Genomic DNA, 18192 nt, shown 5'->3' with positions numbered 1-18192 from the left:
GGTGGTGATACTGCCCCCCGTTAGGTTGGTACAGCCAACTACCAGTCAACGAAGGTAGCGCCCTTAAATCATAATTGCACCCGGACTGGCGACCTGCCGTTCTTTCCCGCCACCCAAAACCAAACCCACCACATACAAAATTTATAGGGGAGGGAGGGTGGGGAATCTGGAACAAAGAGGCTTTGGCCCACACTTTTAGCCGACTATATAATGTTCCTGTTACAAACCCGCCCCTGCTTGCCATAGGCTAACTCCCACAAGTAATTTGCATACATGCCTGCCCCCATCCTAGAGGTTTAAAACACCTCTTTTCTTATGCAATCTTTCGGTTTCTCTAAACCTTCTATCGGATGAGGTGTTGTCATGTGTGCAAACCACTTATCATACTAAGATAAAATAAAGACACTGAGACGTGGATTTGGCAGATAACTTGATGGCGATTTATTGGAGCAATAATAATTATTATTTATTTATTATTTATTTAAGGATGTATGGTGGCAAAGAAAGGACGGACAGAAATCAGCCAGATCTGCTATGCCCACACACAAACAACAAAAGGCATAGCAGGCGTAGATCGCCCAGAGTGCATACACATAACCATGTAAATCATGTCAACAACAAAAGGTAACGCTCACCCCCATCTTGACTTCCCACCCGTTTAGGTGGTGATACTGCCCCCCGTTAGGTTGGTACAGCCAACTACCAGTCAACGAAGGTAGCGCCCTTAAATCATAATTGCACCCGGACTGGCGACCTGCCGTTCTTTCCCGCCACAGCAAGGTTCTGCTTATAGAACCGCCGCACCGCCACCATACCAAGTACTACCCCAATAACGCCAACTCCTCAAAAAGATCCCCAATAAACAATGACAAACCCTCCTCTGTTAAATGAACTCCATCAGGTCTATACATATAACTAAATCTACCCCACCAAATCATTGACAATATCAACTCATAATTCTACAGTGGACCTCTGCCCTAAGTCGTTGCCTCTTAAATAAGCCACCAAAATACGTGGCCTACCAAAAAGCCTTGCATACTCTAACAGTTTAGGACAAAAGGAATGCCATCTCATACCTCTGGAAACTATCCAATGGACCCTAGCTGAATAATCAAAAATTTGAGCTTGATCTGAACTCATAAACCTAGCAGCCCAAAAAATATATGAGTGGCCTATCACCCAAATGTCCTGCGTGTCAAAGAGCAATCCTAAAGGTGGAGCAAAGCAGTAAATAAAAAATTAGTAATTGTCATAAAACAATAACATTTTATGGTGTATTAGTGGGATCTGATAGAACATAAGTGAGTATCTGCCAAAAAGAAAAATTTTCTATTGGTCGCCGACTTTACTATTTAAAGTGGCTTTGACAAACAGAAGACACAAAGGGGAAGAATGGGTGGGGGGGAATTGGGAAAAAACAGGTGAACTCGGCAAGAGGTAAAATAAAAACCTGCTGAGGGATGGACTATGGCCTAATTAAATGATTGAGAATAGCCGAATTGAATCCGTCAGTTCAGGTAAAAATTGTAAAATCCCTCAAGACTCCCATTGCCAGCAATGGCGAGTAGCTAATCCCGAGTAGGATGGACAGGGGTAACAGACAAGACAAGACAGTACATGAGATATGACAAAAAAGCAGGCAAGCATAAAATATAAACGTCACCAGAACACACTGTGACATGATTTTAAACAGAGGACCTTAACGCCTAGGTCTAATGTAACTTTATAAAACTATCCGATTTCCAACATCCCAGGGCCTGAAGTGCTGATGCCGAGAAACCCGCAGCTGCCGGCGAAATTGCGGCTCCGATCCGAAACGGGTGTGTACCAAAATCCTGAGGCAGGAGGACTAAACCTGATACACACCTCTTCCAAACCAACCAAACTGGTATTTGGTAAGCGGAGTCCTGTCCAAATGCATGAGCCATGAACCAGGGACATCCGGCCGTAATAATGCGTAGCACATCGCTAGTGCCACAAGGCAGATCCGTTCATCCTTAGACGCACTCAACGAGATCCACCAACCTTACCAGCCTGGTCGGTCTTTGACCGCCGTATCCTAACACAGCACGGACCTTACATTGACCGAGATATCCGAGAGGAGCATGGTGTCATCAACCCATTTGGAAGATGCCACCGGCTCTGAATACCCGCAAGGCGCCGTGAAAAGCCATTGAAAACGCCAATTGGATCAGGACCGCCTCGTACTCGGTAAGAGCAACTCGTGAACTGCCCCCAATACTGCTGGAAGCAAATGAGCGTCCACAGGTTTCCTACGGTCAGCTACTGGCCGGGAGACCCGTGCCCAACCCTTTAAAGCCTTCATGATCAGAACGCTTTTTGTAAAAAGTCAGGCTGTCCCTTCAACTTACAATAAAAAGCAATGCCTGCCAAAGAGCGCGTAACCGAAGCCCTGGATCTGCCAGCCAAATGGAGACTCCAAATAAAAGAAAGCATCGAACGATACAGACTCTTATCTACCTGCCTGCTGCTACGGGAATAATTTTCCCGTTCATTCCATGCCTGACGGTATGCTCGCAATGTGGAGAAGGCTAGAGACTGTTCTGCTAAGCCCCCCATGCCGGCTTGATCACTCTGTCAAAAATAAGAGGGGCAAAGCGCAGCGTCAGAACCAGGGGCCAAACATTGGAATTTAGGCCACTGACAACGTGACAACGCATCAGCTATCTCATTCTCCACCCCAGGAACGTGTCGTGCCTTAAACATGATGTTACAGCGCAAACATGTGAGCACCAGCTGCGCTAGCAAACGCAAAACCAGCAGGGAAGCCGCGCATTTCTGACTGGTCGCATGGACCACGCCCAGGTTGTCGCACCTGATAATGATGCTGCGATTGCGTAACCGTTTCCCCCAGATTTCAAAGGAAACCATTATGGGAAAAGTTCGAGAAGGAGCAAGACCTTAGTCAAACCCTTTCCCACCCATTCCTCCAGCCAACGACCAACACACCAGGAACCATCGAGGTAGCATCCGAACCCTGTGGCGCCTGCTGCGCCGGTGAACAGCTGCAGCCGCAAATTGTCAGCGGCTGGAGACATCCAACCGAACGCCATTAAAATCCTGAAGAAATGAAACCCAGACAGAGAGGTCCCGCTTAATCTCTGAGGTTAAATGTAGCAAATGTCTCGGTTTAGCGACCCCAGCCGTGGCCCTTCCCAGCTTACGCGGAAAAAACTCTGCCATTGGTATGACCTTACAGGCGAAGTTTAATAGGCCCAGGAGGGATGACAAGCAAGAAGGGCCCTCAATTTTGTCCGCAGCAACGGAACTCCAAAAATGAAAAAACAGCGCTTGCAAAGAAAACAACACATCACTACATCTATCTGAACCGGAAGGGCCGACGCACAGAAAGACATCGAGATAGTGGGCTATCCCATGACCACCGCAAGAAAACTCCACGCATCAGTGTAGAAAAGTGCTAAATCGCTCAAAAAACGCACATGACACAGAACATCCCATAGGCAAGCACTTGTCTATGTAATATCCGTCGTCCAAGCAAAAACCCATAAATCTGAATGACTCTGGGTGTAATGGAAGTAGGCGAAAAGCTGACTCAACATCTATCCTAGCCAACAGTGTGCCCGGATCATAACACCTAACCATGTCCAAAGCTTCGTCAAATGACTGGTACACCACCGAGGAAACCTCAATGGTATAGCATCATTACTGACGAGCCTGGTGGATAAGAGAGATGCCGAATGAGCCTGTATTTTCCTGGAATCTTCTTGGTAACCACACCCACCGGGGAAACAACAAGATACCTAATGGGGGTTTCTGCAAAAAGACCCGCCATGCGCCCTAAGCTAACTTCACCATCGACCCTCTCCCTAAGCATGTGGGGCAACTCAAACGCAGACTTGAAATTCCTAGGGGAGACTGTGTCAACATCCCTGCAAATATGTAAATGAAAACCCTTCTAATAAAATTCTGCGTCCTGCAGGACCGGGTACCAAATCAACCATTTCGCAATCGCTGTGACACGGACGGGGGAAGGAGCTTTACTTAGCCCTAGCGCCTTTTGCTGGCTGAGCAGGTTGCTGCTGGGCACCCACTTTGAAACACTTGGCAGCTGGCTGGTTGCCACCACATCGCAAGCAGAGGTGATGAAAACTACATTTTCGTCCCTGCGTACAGGTATAATTATTAAAAACGAAGCATATGCCCCCAAACGCCTGCTATTGGCCCTGATGAACCAAACTATCAGTTTTGTTCGCGTTGTACCCCTCATACGCAGGACGCAAAGGCTGTGTGACCTCCAGCCATACCTCCACCTCCTTCCAGCCTAGATCCATCACCTGTCTGCCATCTTGCTTGCGATTAAATTCTTCATCGTAAGCGCGCCAAGCCATGACCCTTGCGAATAACTGCATGCTGTGAATTAAATGCAGGTACCTAATGACGTTCAAGTGCTCCTCTGGACGCGTCTCCAAATATCAAGCCAAGAAAATGCAAAAACCGGCCAACCCATTAATTGTAAGACTTGAACGCTTCCAAACCTATTCCGCCCTTTGCCCTAGCTGCTTTAAACGCCTTCTTAGTTTTCTCCGTAAGAGCAAAAATATCCACATAGACTCCCTTGCGTATCTTACTGCGGCAAGTTGCCCTTAAACCTTGCAATACAGCGGTGTTGTCACAGTGAACCCCTGCAGAACCTTCCAAACCCTTCTCTATCAGCTTACGCTTAGGGATGCGTTGCCTACGCCTCGAGCGCCGCCTTGCCTCCAATTTTGCATATTTTGCTGCTCTCTTGCGCACTCTGCCAGCGCTGTCTGCGTTAGAGGTAGAGGAAGCAAAAGAAAATGTCAAAGAACTAGAGTCTGAGAAAGACCCACCTGAACCCTCCGATGTCACGATATCAGAGGAAAATCCAGACGGCCTTTCTCCGACATCCTCGTCCACAAGCTCCCCTTCGTTGACGACGTCATCTAAAAAAGGGGAAAGGACACTAGCTGCCGCCTCTGCGGCAGGCCACCTAACATCTGCACCGCCCTGACCAGCACCCTGACTCATCGGCAGGGAGGGTGCTGTAGTGACTACACTTTGCTGGACCAAGCTAGGGGCAATAGCTCTCAATGCTTGCGCCAACTGCTCTACCTCCGACCCCCCTTGCGCCCTTGCGGGGTTAACGTTAGCAGGCGCGACATTTTGGCTATACAAATTAACAGCTGGCGGAGCTGCTAAAAATGGGGCAAACACAGCAGCCAGAGTTGGTCAGGCTGACACGATGGCTGAGGGTTCTGGCTGCGCAGCAATGGGGGGAGGGCGACAATACTCAAAACTACAGGGGCTGACTGAGCTGGCGTCATCCCACTAGCACTAGGGCCCTGAGCCCCAGACTCGGTAACAGGAGCTGGGGACAAACTGGCTGTAAAATGGCTGCCCTGTCAACTAAGCCCCGCCCCCCACTCACTAACATGGCGGTCGCCCCGCTGTGAGCGGGGAACGGGGAGGCCCCTAGGTAAGGATGACCCTCTATGAACACTGGGCTCTGCCCTACCTCCCTGCCTGGACCTCCTCCTTTTACCGGAGGTTATGTCCCGGGTGTCGGATGTGAGAGCGCACCCGCGTGCCGCTGACGCGGTGCGCTCCCGCCCGTGACTATCTGCTCCTGCAGCAGGATCCACGGCCGGGCCCGGGCTCAGCAGAGCCGGGCACCGGCGCGTACTCCGCCGCCTATCAGCAATGGCGCCGGGGGCACCTAACTGCTCCTGCAGCAGGATCCACGGCCGGGCCCGGGCTCAGCAGAGCCGGGCGCCGGTGCGTACTCCGCCGCCTATCAGCAATGGCGCCGGGGGCACCACCCGCCGCAAACGCGGCAGGGGCCACCCCGCGACGCCGTTCCCCGGCAAGAGCCGCGATGGGAACGGAATCTGCCGTGTTCGCGGCAGAGGCCGTTCCCCTACGCTGGTGTGTGCCCCGCGTCCTATCAGCTGCGGCGCCGGGAGCAGGATCCGCCTGCAGAGGCCGCTCCACGGCGCCAGCGTGAGCTCTGCTCACATTATGGCCAAACAGAGCGGGCAGGAGGGGGTACGCAGCGGCGGGGATGGGGCATGCATCAAGAGGGACAGGGCCATAAACAGGGGCAGGCTTTAATCAGTGAAAAAAGAGAGATGAAAAATAAACTGTGAAGAAAGAAATGACAGCAGAATAGGGAGAGAGAATACAGCAGGGATAGAGATATACAATAAGAAATAAAGCAAAACAAAAGAAAACAATCACCAATGTAATCAAACTTAAACACTGCTAATCTCTGTCACTGACCAGAATCTGGAACAAAGAGGCTTTGGCCCACACTTTTAGCCGACTATATAATGTTCCTGTTACAAACCCGCCCCTGCTTGCCATAGGCTAACTCCCACAAGTAATTTGCATACATGCCTGCCCCCATCCTAGAGGTTTAAAACACCTCTTTTCTTATGCAATCTTTCGGTTTCTCTTCTCTGTAAATACTCTAGTGTCAATGCTAACTGTAGTTCTCTGACCCTGACACAGAGATAAAAGCAAGCACTCCACTAGCTAACAAGGCTGATGTCAGCAATAACGACATTTCAGTAAGAGCAAAAGAACAGCAGAAAGTTCATTTATAAAACAATGCGTGGGATAACAGCATACTGTGCAAGAAAATTTTACATGGTATAAGTACAAAGCAATAACTTAGAGCACTAGCATTCAGTAATGGATGTGATAAATTGAATTAAAAAAATCGTAAGTGTAGAAAACAGTGGTATAATGATCCGATAATTGCAGCTGCCACGATACTGACAACCCAGATGGAGATATCTAGAATATTGGAAGTCAGGATAGTACAGAGCTAAAGGATTGCAGTAATAAATGTTTCTGTTGCACTCAGCAGGGGGAAATTTTTTACTTTGTCATCTACGTTCTGAGAAAATAGTGCTCAGTCCATAACTGGCCTTAAATGCAATGGTGCAGATTTCAAAGATCACCCCAGCACTGTAGGATGAAAGCATAAATTTGAAATGGAGGAAGTCTGTATTAGAGTGTGATCTTCTCCTCTGTCGTTGGTGGTTCGTGAACACTTTTGCAGTTATCTGGTGCATTTGGAATGCTAGAGTTGAGTTGTGGATCTGCGATGGTGAATAGTTATCGCCGGAGCAACAGAGGGCCTGATTCAGCAAGGAACGCAAAGGAGAGAACGCACGCACTTGGCCAATGTTTTTGCTCTGTGCATGCGTATGCATTGCACTGCGTGTGCGCAAACTTTCCAGTGTGATTGGATTATGGTACGCAGACTACACGCAGTGTGTACGCAGACCCTTCCAAAACTGATTGACAAGAAGTGCCGTTTGTGGGTGGTGACGGGGGTGGTCAGGCGAATGCAGGCGTTATAACGCCGTTATAGGGGTGTTGATAATTAAGTCAGTGCAGCGGCATACACTGCCATACCGTAATCTAGACACAGGAAGTGGCCAAAATCCTGCTGCAGGTCAGGTCAACGACTATTGGGCCCGATGGTTCTCGATGTTACCGATGTTTATGCTATCTTGTGTGCTAATCAGGCTGTGAGTCAAGGGAGATGGGCGGCTTAATATGGGGCTGGGCGTCTGCATCTTGTGCTGCGGTCTCCGTGCGCGTGCATTGATTAGCATATACTGGCAGCAGATGGGTGCGTGCGTCTGCTAGCGTGCATTCCTTGCTGAATCAGGCCCAGGGTCAAGAGCAGACCTTTAAGTAAGTCCAGATCGCCTCTGTAACCTCCATGTGTCCAGGTGTCACAGCAGATTATAGGTTCCCTTTTACCTGTATTGTATCTATTGTTATGATGGACATTGGGCTGTATATGCTGTATAGATGAATGTGAACTAAGGGCCTGATTCAGAGCCGCTTACAAGCGCACAGCGCCCGCAAGCGGGTCGATGGTCCCCCACTGCGTCGGTACAGGTCTCGCTACAAGACAGGGTGGCTGTCAATGTTGATTGACAGCCCGCCCCGTTTTGTAGGCGGGGAGGGGGGGTGGCTGCACAAACGCAGGCGTTCCCTTAGGAACGCCTGGCATTTGTGGGCGGCCCTACTGACATCACTAGTGATGTCAGTAGTGGACTCCCTGCTCTATTAGAGCAGGGAGTCCACTCGGGCTTGCATGAGCTGAAACCCTACCACAGGGTCTCCTCGCAAGCCCGATGGTCACGATAATCGTGACGGGCTCCAGGGTGCTTGCAAAAGCTGTGGGGGGTTTCCCACAGCTTAGTGAGCGGCCTGAAGAGAAAAAAAAACGCCCTGATTCAGAGCGAGCGCTCGCCAGTAGGGAGTGGCTCTGAATCAGGCCCTAAAGCCTGTGTGGCCCAGGCAATATACAGTACTGAGCTTTTTTTGAGTTTGGCAGAGCTAGCTATCCTCATCTTGAGATGGTGTTAGTCCATTGTAGAACATAGGTTACATATTCTCAAAAAATTTCAGAGAGGGATCCTCTTTGGATACCTTTCTGTTAAACAGCTTTGGCCTGATGGCTGTACCTGCACATTAACTCTGCTGGACTTTTTTCGGAGCCCCAGTCCCAGCATGTGGGAAGTAATAGAGAGTCGTGAAATTGTTGTGATATGCAATGATAAATAATTTAACTTCAGAGCTTTTATGCAAATATTACATTGAATTCTAAGGGCCATATTTATTATGTTAATTATCAAGTTGCCCAGGACGGGCCCCAATCATTAACATCCATACTCGCCGTGAGCACTGGAGCAACTCTTCATTGCTACGGTGCAGAGACAGCTGATCAGAGAATTTGTTGGTGAAATCTATAACCCGTGGAAGTTATTTAGCAAAATGTCTGCACCAACCCTGCAATATATTTATTGTGCTCTTTAGTTTCTGGTTGATTTTAATTATCTCCATGTGGTTTTCTATTTTCTGCAATACCTAATCCTTGAACAATGTACCATGTTTTCTGATGTCTGAAAAGTGACTTTGAGTCCTGCGGGAGAAAAGCGGTATATAAATACAATTATTATTATTATTATTATTAATATATATATATGTGGTGGCACAGTGGATATTGGGGACTCATGAGGCTCCCACACTTGCGGCTCTACTCAGGGGCACATCCATGCATGCCGGACAGAGAGGAGAGAAAGACACGGCGAATGACATGTGTAGAAGGCACATGTCGGAGGTCACATCTCATTGGAGAGCCGATGGGTTCTAGTGCCACCCTCCTTGATCCAGATATGAAACTACCCAGTTATATTTGAATGTGTACCTAAAATGTCATATATGAGTTCCCAGGATCGATTGTAGTTGGATAAAATAATCATTATTGAGCTTAGGATGTGGATATTGTAGTATTATTGTAATCTGTTATTATCCAGCATCATGTCAGTACGCAGGATGCTCTTTTCCTTGGCACCTGAGATGACAGCTGTGACCAGCCATCATACTATCTCATTTACATTCTGCACTGCAGTTGTGCAGAGAACAAGCTGCACAAAGGAGATCTGGCAGGATTCTGCAGCATAAGCAGCCCTAGCTCTCTCGATTTGGTGCTTGTAAGCACGTACATTCCTTATCAGCTGATCTATCCAATCAGCCTGACATCTTTCAGCCATCAGTCTTGTCATTTCAGAGACATCAAATTAGTTTTAGTAATCAGTGTTCATTCCTGTGGTACACAACCCAGAAGCAGGGATGCCCTTTACAAAACCTTATAGCAAGTCAGTGCTCATATATCTGGTAGTCTAGATAATATAATAAAATATCTTATTATACCTAATAGTGTTAAACAAGCATAAAGTGCCATTTCTGATTGCGACTATTATAATGAATGGGACGGGTTTCCTTTGCATTGCTTGCTAACATACAGCCATGGCCAAAAGTTTTGAGAATGACACAAGTATTGATTTTCACAAAGTTTGCTGCTTCAGTGTTTTTAGACCTTTTTGTCAGATGTTACTATGGTATACTGAAGTAAAATTACAAGCATTTCATAAGTGTCTCAGGGGCCTATTCATCATACCTAAACTTTCTCTGGAGGTAATTAGGTTTAGAACTCACATGGAGTTCTACCTAACTACCGGAGGAATTCATCATTCCTCCTCCCCATAACTATCTATTTTGAAAAGCTGTCATTTTTGCGATAACAGCTTTCCATGAAATAGATAGTTATCACTCTCTACTCTAACTTACCGCAGCTGGAATCCGTGCTGTGCATGCGCTGTTACAGTCGTAAAGCCAGCGCATGCGCAGCACTGCCTACAGCAGCGGTAATTTTGTGTGTGTGTCCCCTGCCCCCTCTGCTCACCTGCCCCCTCCGCTCACCTCACCCCCGTCCCCGACTTACCTGCTCACGCAGCCGCCTCTGGCTCCGTCTGCTATGCTGTCATGTGGTCTACCAACAAAACACAGTACTTTTTAGAGAAAAAAAACTTTTTTTTAATCTAAACTTTATTGTGCTCTGCTGGGGAGAGCAGACAGAGCCAGAGGAGAGTCCAGAGCAATGGAGAAAGACGCCGGGGTACCTGCCCAGCTGGAAGCAGGTAAGTGTTACCTACTATGTGCCACCTCACTGTGGCATATGGTAACACCATCAAATTCCGAAAATACATAATTTTCGGAATTTGATGAATACAATAATTTCCATATCCCCGTACTAATGTATGGGGAGTGTGGGAATTAATTAACGCAGGGGGACTTAGCAAGGAAATATCAGTGATATCTCCTGTGTTAAGTCTCTACATGAATACTAAAATAACGTTAATTAAGGAAAATGTCCTTAAAAACGTTATTTTAGTGTTGATGAATAGGCCCCTCAGGCTTGTATTGACAATTACATTAAGTTTATGCAAAGAGTCAATATTTGCAGTGTTGACCCTTCTTTTTCAAGACCTCTGCAATTCACCCTGGCTGTTAATCATCTTCTGGGCCACATACTGACTGATGGCCGCCCATTCTTGCCTAATCAATACTTGGAGTTTGTCAGAATTTGTGGGTTTTTGTTTGTCCACCCGCCTCTTGAGGATTGACCACAAATTCTCAATGGGATTAAGGTCTGGGGAGTTTGGACACAAAATGTCGATGTTTTGTTCCCTGAGACACTTAGTTATCACTTTTGCCTTATGACAAGGTGCTCCATCATGCTGGAAAAGGCGTTGTTCATCACCAAACTGTTCTTGGATGGTTGGGAGAAGTTGCTCTTGGAGGATGTTTGGCACCATTCTTTATTCATGGCTGTGTTCTTAGGCAACATTGTGAGTGAGCCCACTCCCTTGGCTGAGAAGCAACCCCACACATGAATGGTATCAGGAAGCTGTACTGTTGGCATGACACAGGACTGATGGTAGCGCTCACCTTTCCTTCTTCGTACCACCAGTGCAGACAGCTCTTTAGCATAGGCCTGGTGCATGTGCACACTGATAATGATGATGGCTATATTCACAGGTGCATGGATCGTATCGGTGTGGTCGTTATATAGCTGCGTGCTACTCTGCACAAGGCCAAATATCCTCTGATTCAGAAATGTACACTAATCCCGCGGCTGCTGCGTCTTTGTATGCAGCTGCTATGCGAAAATATGCAAATGTCGCAGATGCAGAGAAATGTTTGAGACACCCACCTGCGGCTTTTGCAATCTGAATTGCTCCGGTGATAAGTATCCCCTGCGGTGAGGTAGATACTTAATCATCTGGTGCCATACTAGTGTGTTAGGGAAATTAGACAGTAAGCTTTAACGGGACAGGACAGATGTGAATGACAAATATTACACTGTACAGCTCTACATAATTAGTGGTGCTTTATAAATAAATAATATTAGTACAATTGAGAGATTGTCATTGCATTTAGTTACTTAATATATACGAGTATGTATGGTAGACAGAACACAATTAGCTGTCAGTTGCATGAAGATATATAAATGCTAGCAATTGGGGATGTCTACAACTGGCTGGCCAGTTAGAGGCGTGTCTAACAAGCCTATTATAACTTATAAGTAAGTGATACGGCAAAAATCTATCTTGATAAAACAGCTGCTCCCAGCCCAGTACTGTAACATACCATAGTGCTGCATCAGCATCTGTGCACATAAACCACACACTGCTCACAACCTCTCCCTCCCATCTGTGATACTGCTCCTTGACACTTACTGCTCTTTGTTGGTTATTGATCACCCTGGTTTTGGCTTATATAAATGCATTTACGTATATATTAGTCATGTCTGCATTGTTCACATTTATGGTTTTATAGAATGTTTGTACATGTTCCAGCTCTAGAGTGTGAAGTAATTATCTTATTCTATTAACTGTGATAGGGCTAGCCCTGGTTTTTATCTCCCAGTGAAACTCCAGGGTTCTATAAGGGTGTAGCAACCAAGCACCTTATCTTGGTAAATAATTGAGCTCTTATAGTCTGCAGACACTGCTCTGTAGAGTACAATTAATTTTCACTGCTCACTGAGACAGGGTAAGAAGTATACTTGTTATAATAGTATAATTGTATTTATTAGATTCTCCCATTTTGGTATATATGAAGGCTATTGTTTTTTATTTTATTTTTATTGCCATATATAGGAAACCTAGCTAGGCGCACTTTAACACCTTCATATCCAAACCAATTTTCACAATTCTGCAGCACGTCAATTATAGTGCAATAATAGGCACATATATAGTATAGTAAATAGTATAATAATACTACAGAGTGTTACATAGACAAGATACTGTCTGGGTATTATAAAGGCACAATAATTATGTTTTTATGCCCCATTAATTACTAGTTCTTATGTAAAATACACATATTCATCATTCTGTGTTTCTCTTCCCAACAGATATGGACAGGGGGGCTGGAGATGATGGATGTAGATGGTTGAGGGCACAGGTGAGTGGAACTTATTTTTGATGCAAAAAAATTTGATGATGATCTGATATTTCATGTGGAGACGACAGATGATGCAGCGTATAAAATGCATTACACAAAATTTCACCTATTGTATTAAAAGTAGCTTGTGTGTCTTTATTTGCCTTATTATTAATATTATTACTATTATTCATTAAATAGCAACAACAAATTCAGCACTTCTGTACAATTAGGGATTGAAATTAAAACATGCAGAGCCTTATGGTGGGTACACATCAGAACGACGAGCAATCGGGACGAAGGGATGTTCCAGATCACCAGTGATTGCTCATACACACTGTGCAATTTAATGAATGACGAAACAGTATCTCATTCTGATCTTCATTAAACTGCACCACCTCGTACACAATATCTTCTGAATCACCGTGCAGCACCACCGACTTTAAAATATCGTGTATGACCCGTGGGAGCGCGCATTTGTGCATGGACACTACACGATATGCACAATTTGTTATTCCAATTTGCCTGGAAATTACAAATCGTGCAGCTATTTCCCTAGTGTGTACCCAGTCTTATATAGAGTCAGTCTGAAACTTAATCGCAATTCGTAATTCATTATAAATTGCATCAAACTATTCTGAGCCATTCATATTGTGAGCTGCCTTGATCTCCCTTCTTTTGATTGTGACACTGATTGTGTCAATGTGCACGGCTATAGACATGAAGCAATAGACATATTTTGCTAAGGGTGAAGCAAAAGATAAAAATGTTCTAAAATTAACTCACTATGAAACATAAGACTGCAGCACTATATTGTGTAAACCGATATATGTTATGGGGCCAATTCAATTAAAAGTGAAGCCCACAATGTGCAATGGAAATGTCATGAAATTGCTGGTAATGGTGGGGCATCACAGGCTCAATAAAAGATAGCCATGAATGACTGCTCTCACCTTAATATTAATTTTAGCACATACTGTACAAGCCATTTTAGGAGCTCATTGGCACAGGTATACAGATTTTCTAGAGTACAAATGCAGTTAATGGGGCGCATAGCTTTGTATTTGATTTTTGGATCTAGGACTTTCGATTGACAATAGTGTCTGTCAAAAAACAAACAGATGTTCAAATATTTGGATGAAAGTAGCATGGCGCACTTAGGTGGAAATAGCAAGGCGATTATACAGAGAGGCACTGATACTACATTACAGGATAGTGTTGAACTTGAGCCAGAGCTCAAAGAATCCTATACTTGAAGACTCAGCTTGTGAGGAAAATATCTGTAATACACTAGCTGCAATAATAGTAAATGTAGTGTTGCTGTGACCATACATACATAGGACAATACATGCATCTTGTCGACGTTCATAATGTCGGCAATCAGTATATGAACCCCAGAATGCCAAAGCGAGATATTGACAGTGCTATTTAAACATTTCACAGGGGCCGGTAATACAACTGTAAACATGATGGTTAATTTAGAATCTGAAAGTCAACAACACTACTACATAATGACCATGTGGTCTTTTAGTTACAGTGTTCTTGACCATTAGACCATTACCACCCAGAGCCTTACCTGACTGATGTATAAATTATATGACCCCCTGCTTAAATGGGTTTTTTCATCATTATATTACAAATTAACATTAATTTGTAAACTTAACTAATAATGATATAGTACTATTATACTCCATAAAAATGTGAAGATAAGTATTTTACTCCACCTAAAAAAGAAACAGAACAACTAATATAATAATAATTATTATTATTATTATTATTACTGCTACAATGTTAATGATTTATTTCTCTAAAGAGTGGAATATTAATTATTTGCAAATCTGAAGAGGGCAATTTAAATCTTAATGTGGAAATATTAATATACTATTTCTAAAGGGATATACATTTTAAAAAAAATTATCTGGTAGTGACTGCCCTGGGGTACTAGGAGGGTCACAGGTCTATTCACCATTGGGCTAGTCATCTCTAGGTGCAGGTTCCCAGATATTATGTACAGAGCCCCTATGCCCCAATGCTTAATTACACTGGGCTCTTGTACAGTATAAGTGGTAAAACCATATGAGGTTTGGCCTAACACATCAGATGCAGTTTTAGTTTTCAGCTTTGCAGGGGCGCCCTCCGTGGTGGCACCAACTTTCTCATGTGCTGTCATCCTTTTGGCACATGTGTAGTAATGCAGTTGAAGCTGCAAAGGAGGAAGTATTGTGATTGCAATGTGATCACATTCATTCTCAGTGATCACTGGGACAATGATACTTGTATGATTCCTTCCCAGTGAGGATGTCTAATACTCCTGTATCAGTGTTCTTCACAGCAGTATAGTAGTTTGTGTCCAGGACGCTTCACTGCAGCATTGAAATAGACCTCCAGCCCTGCCGGGGGACCACCGAGGGGCTGCTGAGCAACTATAGCAGTGACTGCAGCAGAGAGATCAGAAAGACCTAAGTGATTTGCTGCAGTCACTGACTGTTGTGATTGCTCAGCAGACCCTAGGTGATCCACCAATGCTACTTCCTACTTCCTCGGTGCCCCCTGACAGCTGGTGCCCAGAGGCATTTTTAAATGCATGTAATTAAATATTTGTGTGGCATTAAATAAATGCACAGCTCATATCTAGCTAGAGAAGATAAGACAAGATATCCTACACTCTATCAGGGATAAAACAGGATGGTAGATCAATAGATCTGTGCTTCATGTGTGGTGGATCTAGAGTGTTCTGCTGCTTCCAAATGTTTTTTTGGAGTTCCTTACTTTTAAATGGGTTGCATTCCAAAATACATTGGATCTTTCAGAAAGAGTTCATAGCCCAAATGTCAGCAGATTCAATTTCTCAGAATAAGGGACAATCAAATGACTACCTACTGTAGCATAGTCTATGGTCTTGGTGAAAACTTGAACTGCGAGCTCAAAACCAGCATATATCTTACTCATTGATCAGAATTGATACTGACCAGTGAGTTGGAAATATAATTATGTTTAGATAGCATCTAAATCAGCCAAATATTTAAAAGCTGAAACAAGGATGTACAGCTGACAATATAAAGGTGCTGTATTGTATGCTAATGCAATTCATTTTCCAAGAGAATTTTCAAAATATCGCCAATTATTACTTGTCCGTTTTTTGTGTAGTGCCACCTACACAGATAGGGAAACATTCTGAAAAGTTGGTACATACTACCTGTAGCCAAGATTAACCGATCAGATTTGCAATCTCAAACACTTCTAGTAAAATAATTAAATCATTAGTTAACATGAATTACAGAACTTTTTAAAGTACACATATTTTCATAAATGCCCCGATAGACTAATAACTAATTGGAAATGTAGCTGCCATGTGTGATATATTAGATTGTAGCTCACTCTCATCATGTTTTGAAGTTTCTCTAGCTTTAAACTCTAATTGGGTATGTGAACCCTTAAGGCTCCCTTAATTTGGAATAGTACATACATAGAGCTATTTGGTTTTTCAGTAGTGGCAATGTGATGCGTGTCTGACAAAGAAGCATTAATATTAAAAAGATAAAATAATAGTTTATCAGTACAGTAATCTGATTATTCTGGAAACAATACATTGCAGTTAATGTATGATGCTCACAGAATGCTTCCATTGATCTATACAGTGATATGCTTTTTTATTTGAAGGGCTTCCAGAAGAGCAGAAACTTGTACTTCCTGGAATCCTAACATAACTGGAGCTCCACCACCCACTGGGAATGGATTCTTACTGACAGAAGTCAAGCCAGAGACACTTACAGCAAGACCCAACCATGTCGAAAAAAGGGCGTAACAAGGGTGAAAAGCCCGAAGCCCTAATACTTTCTCTCCAAGCTGCAAATGAAGACCTCAGGACTAAATTAACAGATATTCAAATCGAACTTCATCAGGAGAAATCCAAGGTATGAAAAGTAACCAGGGGACAGTGTATCTTCTAAAAAAGAGGGTGGTGGGCATTGCACCATGTTAGACTGAGTGCTCATTTGCAGGATTAAGTATGTCTCCTTGGTTATTAATGGATAGCATCCAAAGAGCTACTCAGAGAAGAAAAGGGCAAACATCAGTCTTAAATTATTATAAAATCTTTTTTTTATTTACTATATAACTAGAGATGATGCAATTAAGTTACAATGATTTAGTGCAAATAATAAACAATAGTTATGTATTAATGAAAATAGGGGATACAGTTATCTAAATTATCACTCCAAAATTAGCAGTTGTTATATAATTCATAATAGCTGAAGTACCTGGCATTGCCTGGGTTAAAATCTTCAAGTTATTAAGTTTTATTATGTGATGTCGTCCAAATCCTTCCAGTGGAAGGCCCAGAACAGGCTCCCTGGGTCAAAGTTCTGCCCAGCGAACTCCGCTGTGAGTTCCGCCCACCACACACCAATGGGAGGTCCGACCAGGACCTCAACCCCCTAGTATGTCTTCTGGGATCCAATGTTTCCACTCTGTGAAGTTTTCATCCAAATCCATCCAGTGAATGGATTTGGACGCACTCCGCTGTGAAATCTGACCAGGAACCCAGCCACTCAATTAGGCATCCCAGACCAATTACCACCCCTCTGTGAAGTTTTTATCCAAATCCATCTAGTGGAAGGCCCTGAACAGGCTCCCTGGGTCAAAGTTCTGTCCAGCATACACCAACAAGAGATCCAACCGGGACCTCAACTCCAATGTTACCACTCTGAAGTTTTAATCGAAATCCATCCAGTGTAAGGCTCAGAACAGCATACACCTACGGGAGGTCCAACCGGGACCTCACCCCCCTAGTATGTCTTCTGGGATCCAATGTTAACACTCTGTGAAGTTTTCATTAAAATCCATCCAGTGTAAGGCTCAAAACAGGCTCCCCGAGTCAATATTCTACCCAACGTATACCAACTAGAGGTCTGACCGGGACCCTAACCACCCTAAAACCTGGCCAGGATCCAACTGGACCACCTCGCATTGGTATCATCTCAGTCGGTGCAGGGGTGTCTGAATGCATAACCCTATGGCAGGTACAATTTCTGCTTCTGAACATGGCCGCGAGGGTCAGTGCAACTGCCTCTGTGTATGCAGTCACTGACAGTGAAACGCCCCATCTGGTACTTGGGGTAAGTTGTGTCAATTGGTGCCTATTAGCGCATTAACACAAGTGGTGAAGAATAGCATAAAGCAGTTTTTTCATGTCAAAATAAGTACTCCCTGCAAATTTGGGGTAATTGAAAATGGGGGCTAGCATATATTTAAGTTGCTAAAGTGAAGTTTTAAATGACGTAAAAAGCCACCTGCCGCAAACACCTGCAATAAAAAAAAACACCTGCCCCATACTTGGGGACCCCCCTGAAGTCTATTTCGCTAGTTTTTAAG

The 18192-nt window shown here is 44.4% G+C and overlaps 1 protein-coding gene across 1 annotated transcript in view; it reads left to right on the top strand.

Moving 5' to 3' along the window:
- Positions 1-18192, top strand: part of LOC148520046 (janus kinase and microtubule-interacting protein 2) — a 138832-nt gene that overhangs the window by 53819 nt on the left and 66821 nt on the right. Inside the window, exons 2-3 of the mRNA XM_088475779.1 lie at positions 12791-12840; positions 16480-16733. Of these exons, the coding sequence (XP_088331905.1) occupies positions 16605-16733 (129 nt within the window). The 5' untranslated portion in view covers positions 12791-12840; positions 16480-16604. The remainder of the gene's footprint in view (positions 1-12790; positions 12841-16479; positions 16734-18192) is intronic.

This window comes from Taudactylus pleione, unplaced genomic scaffold (genome assembly GCF_031769625.1).
Source record: "Taudactylus pleione unplaced genomic scaffold, aTauple2 ptg000178l, whole genome shotgun sequence".
Classification (NCBI taxonomy): domain Eukaryota; kingdom Metazoa; phylum Chordata; class Amphibia; order Anura; family Myobatrachidae; genus Taudactylus; species Taudactylus pleione.
The sequence above is the reverse complement of the archived record's forward strand: the minus strand, read 5'-3'. Positions and strand labels throughout refer to the sequence as shown.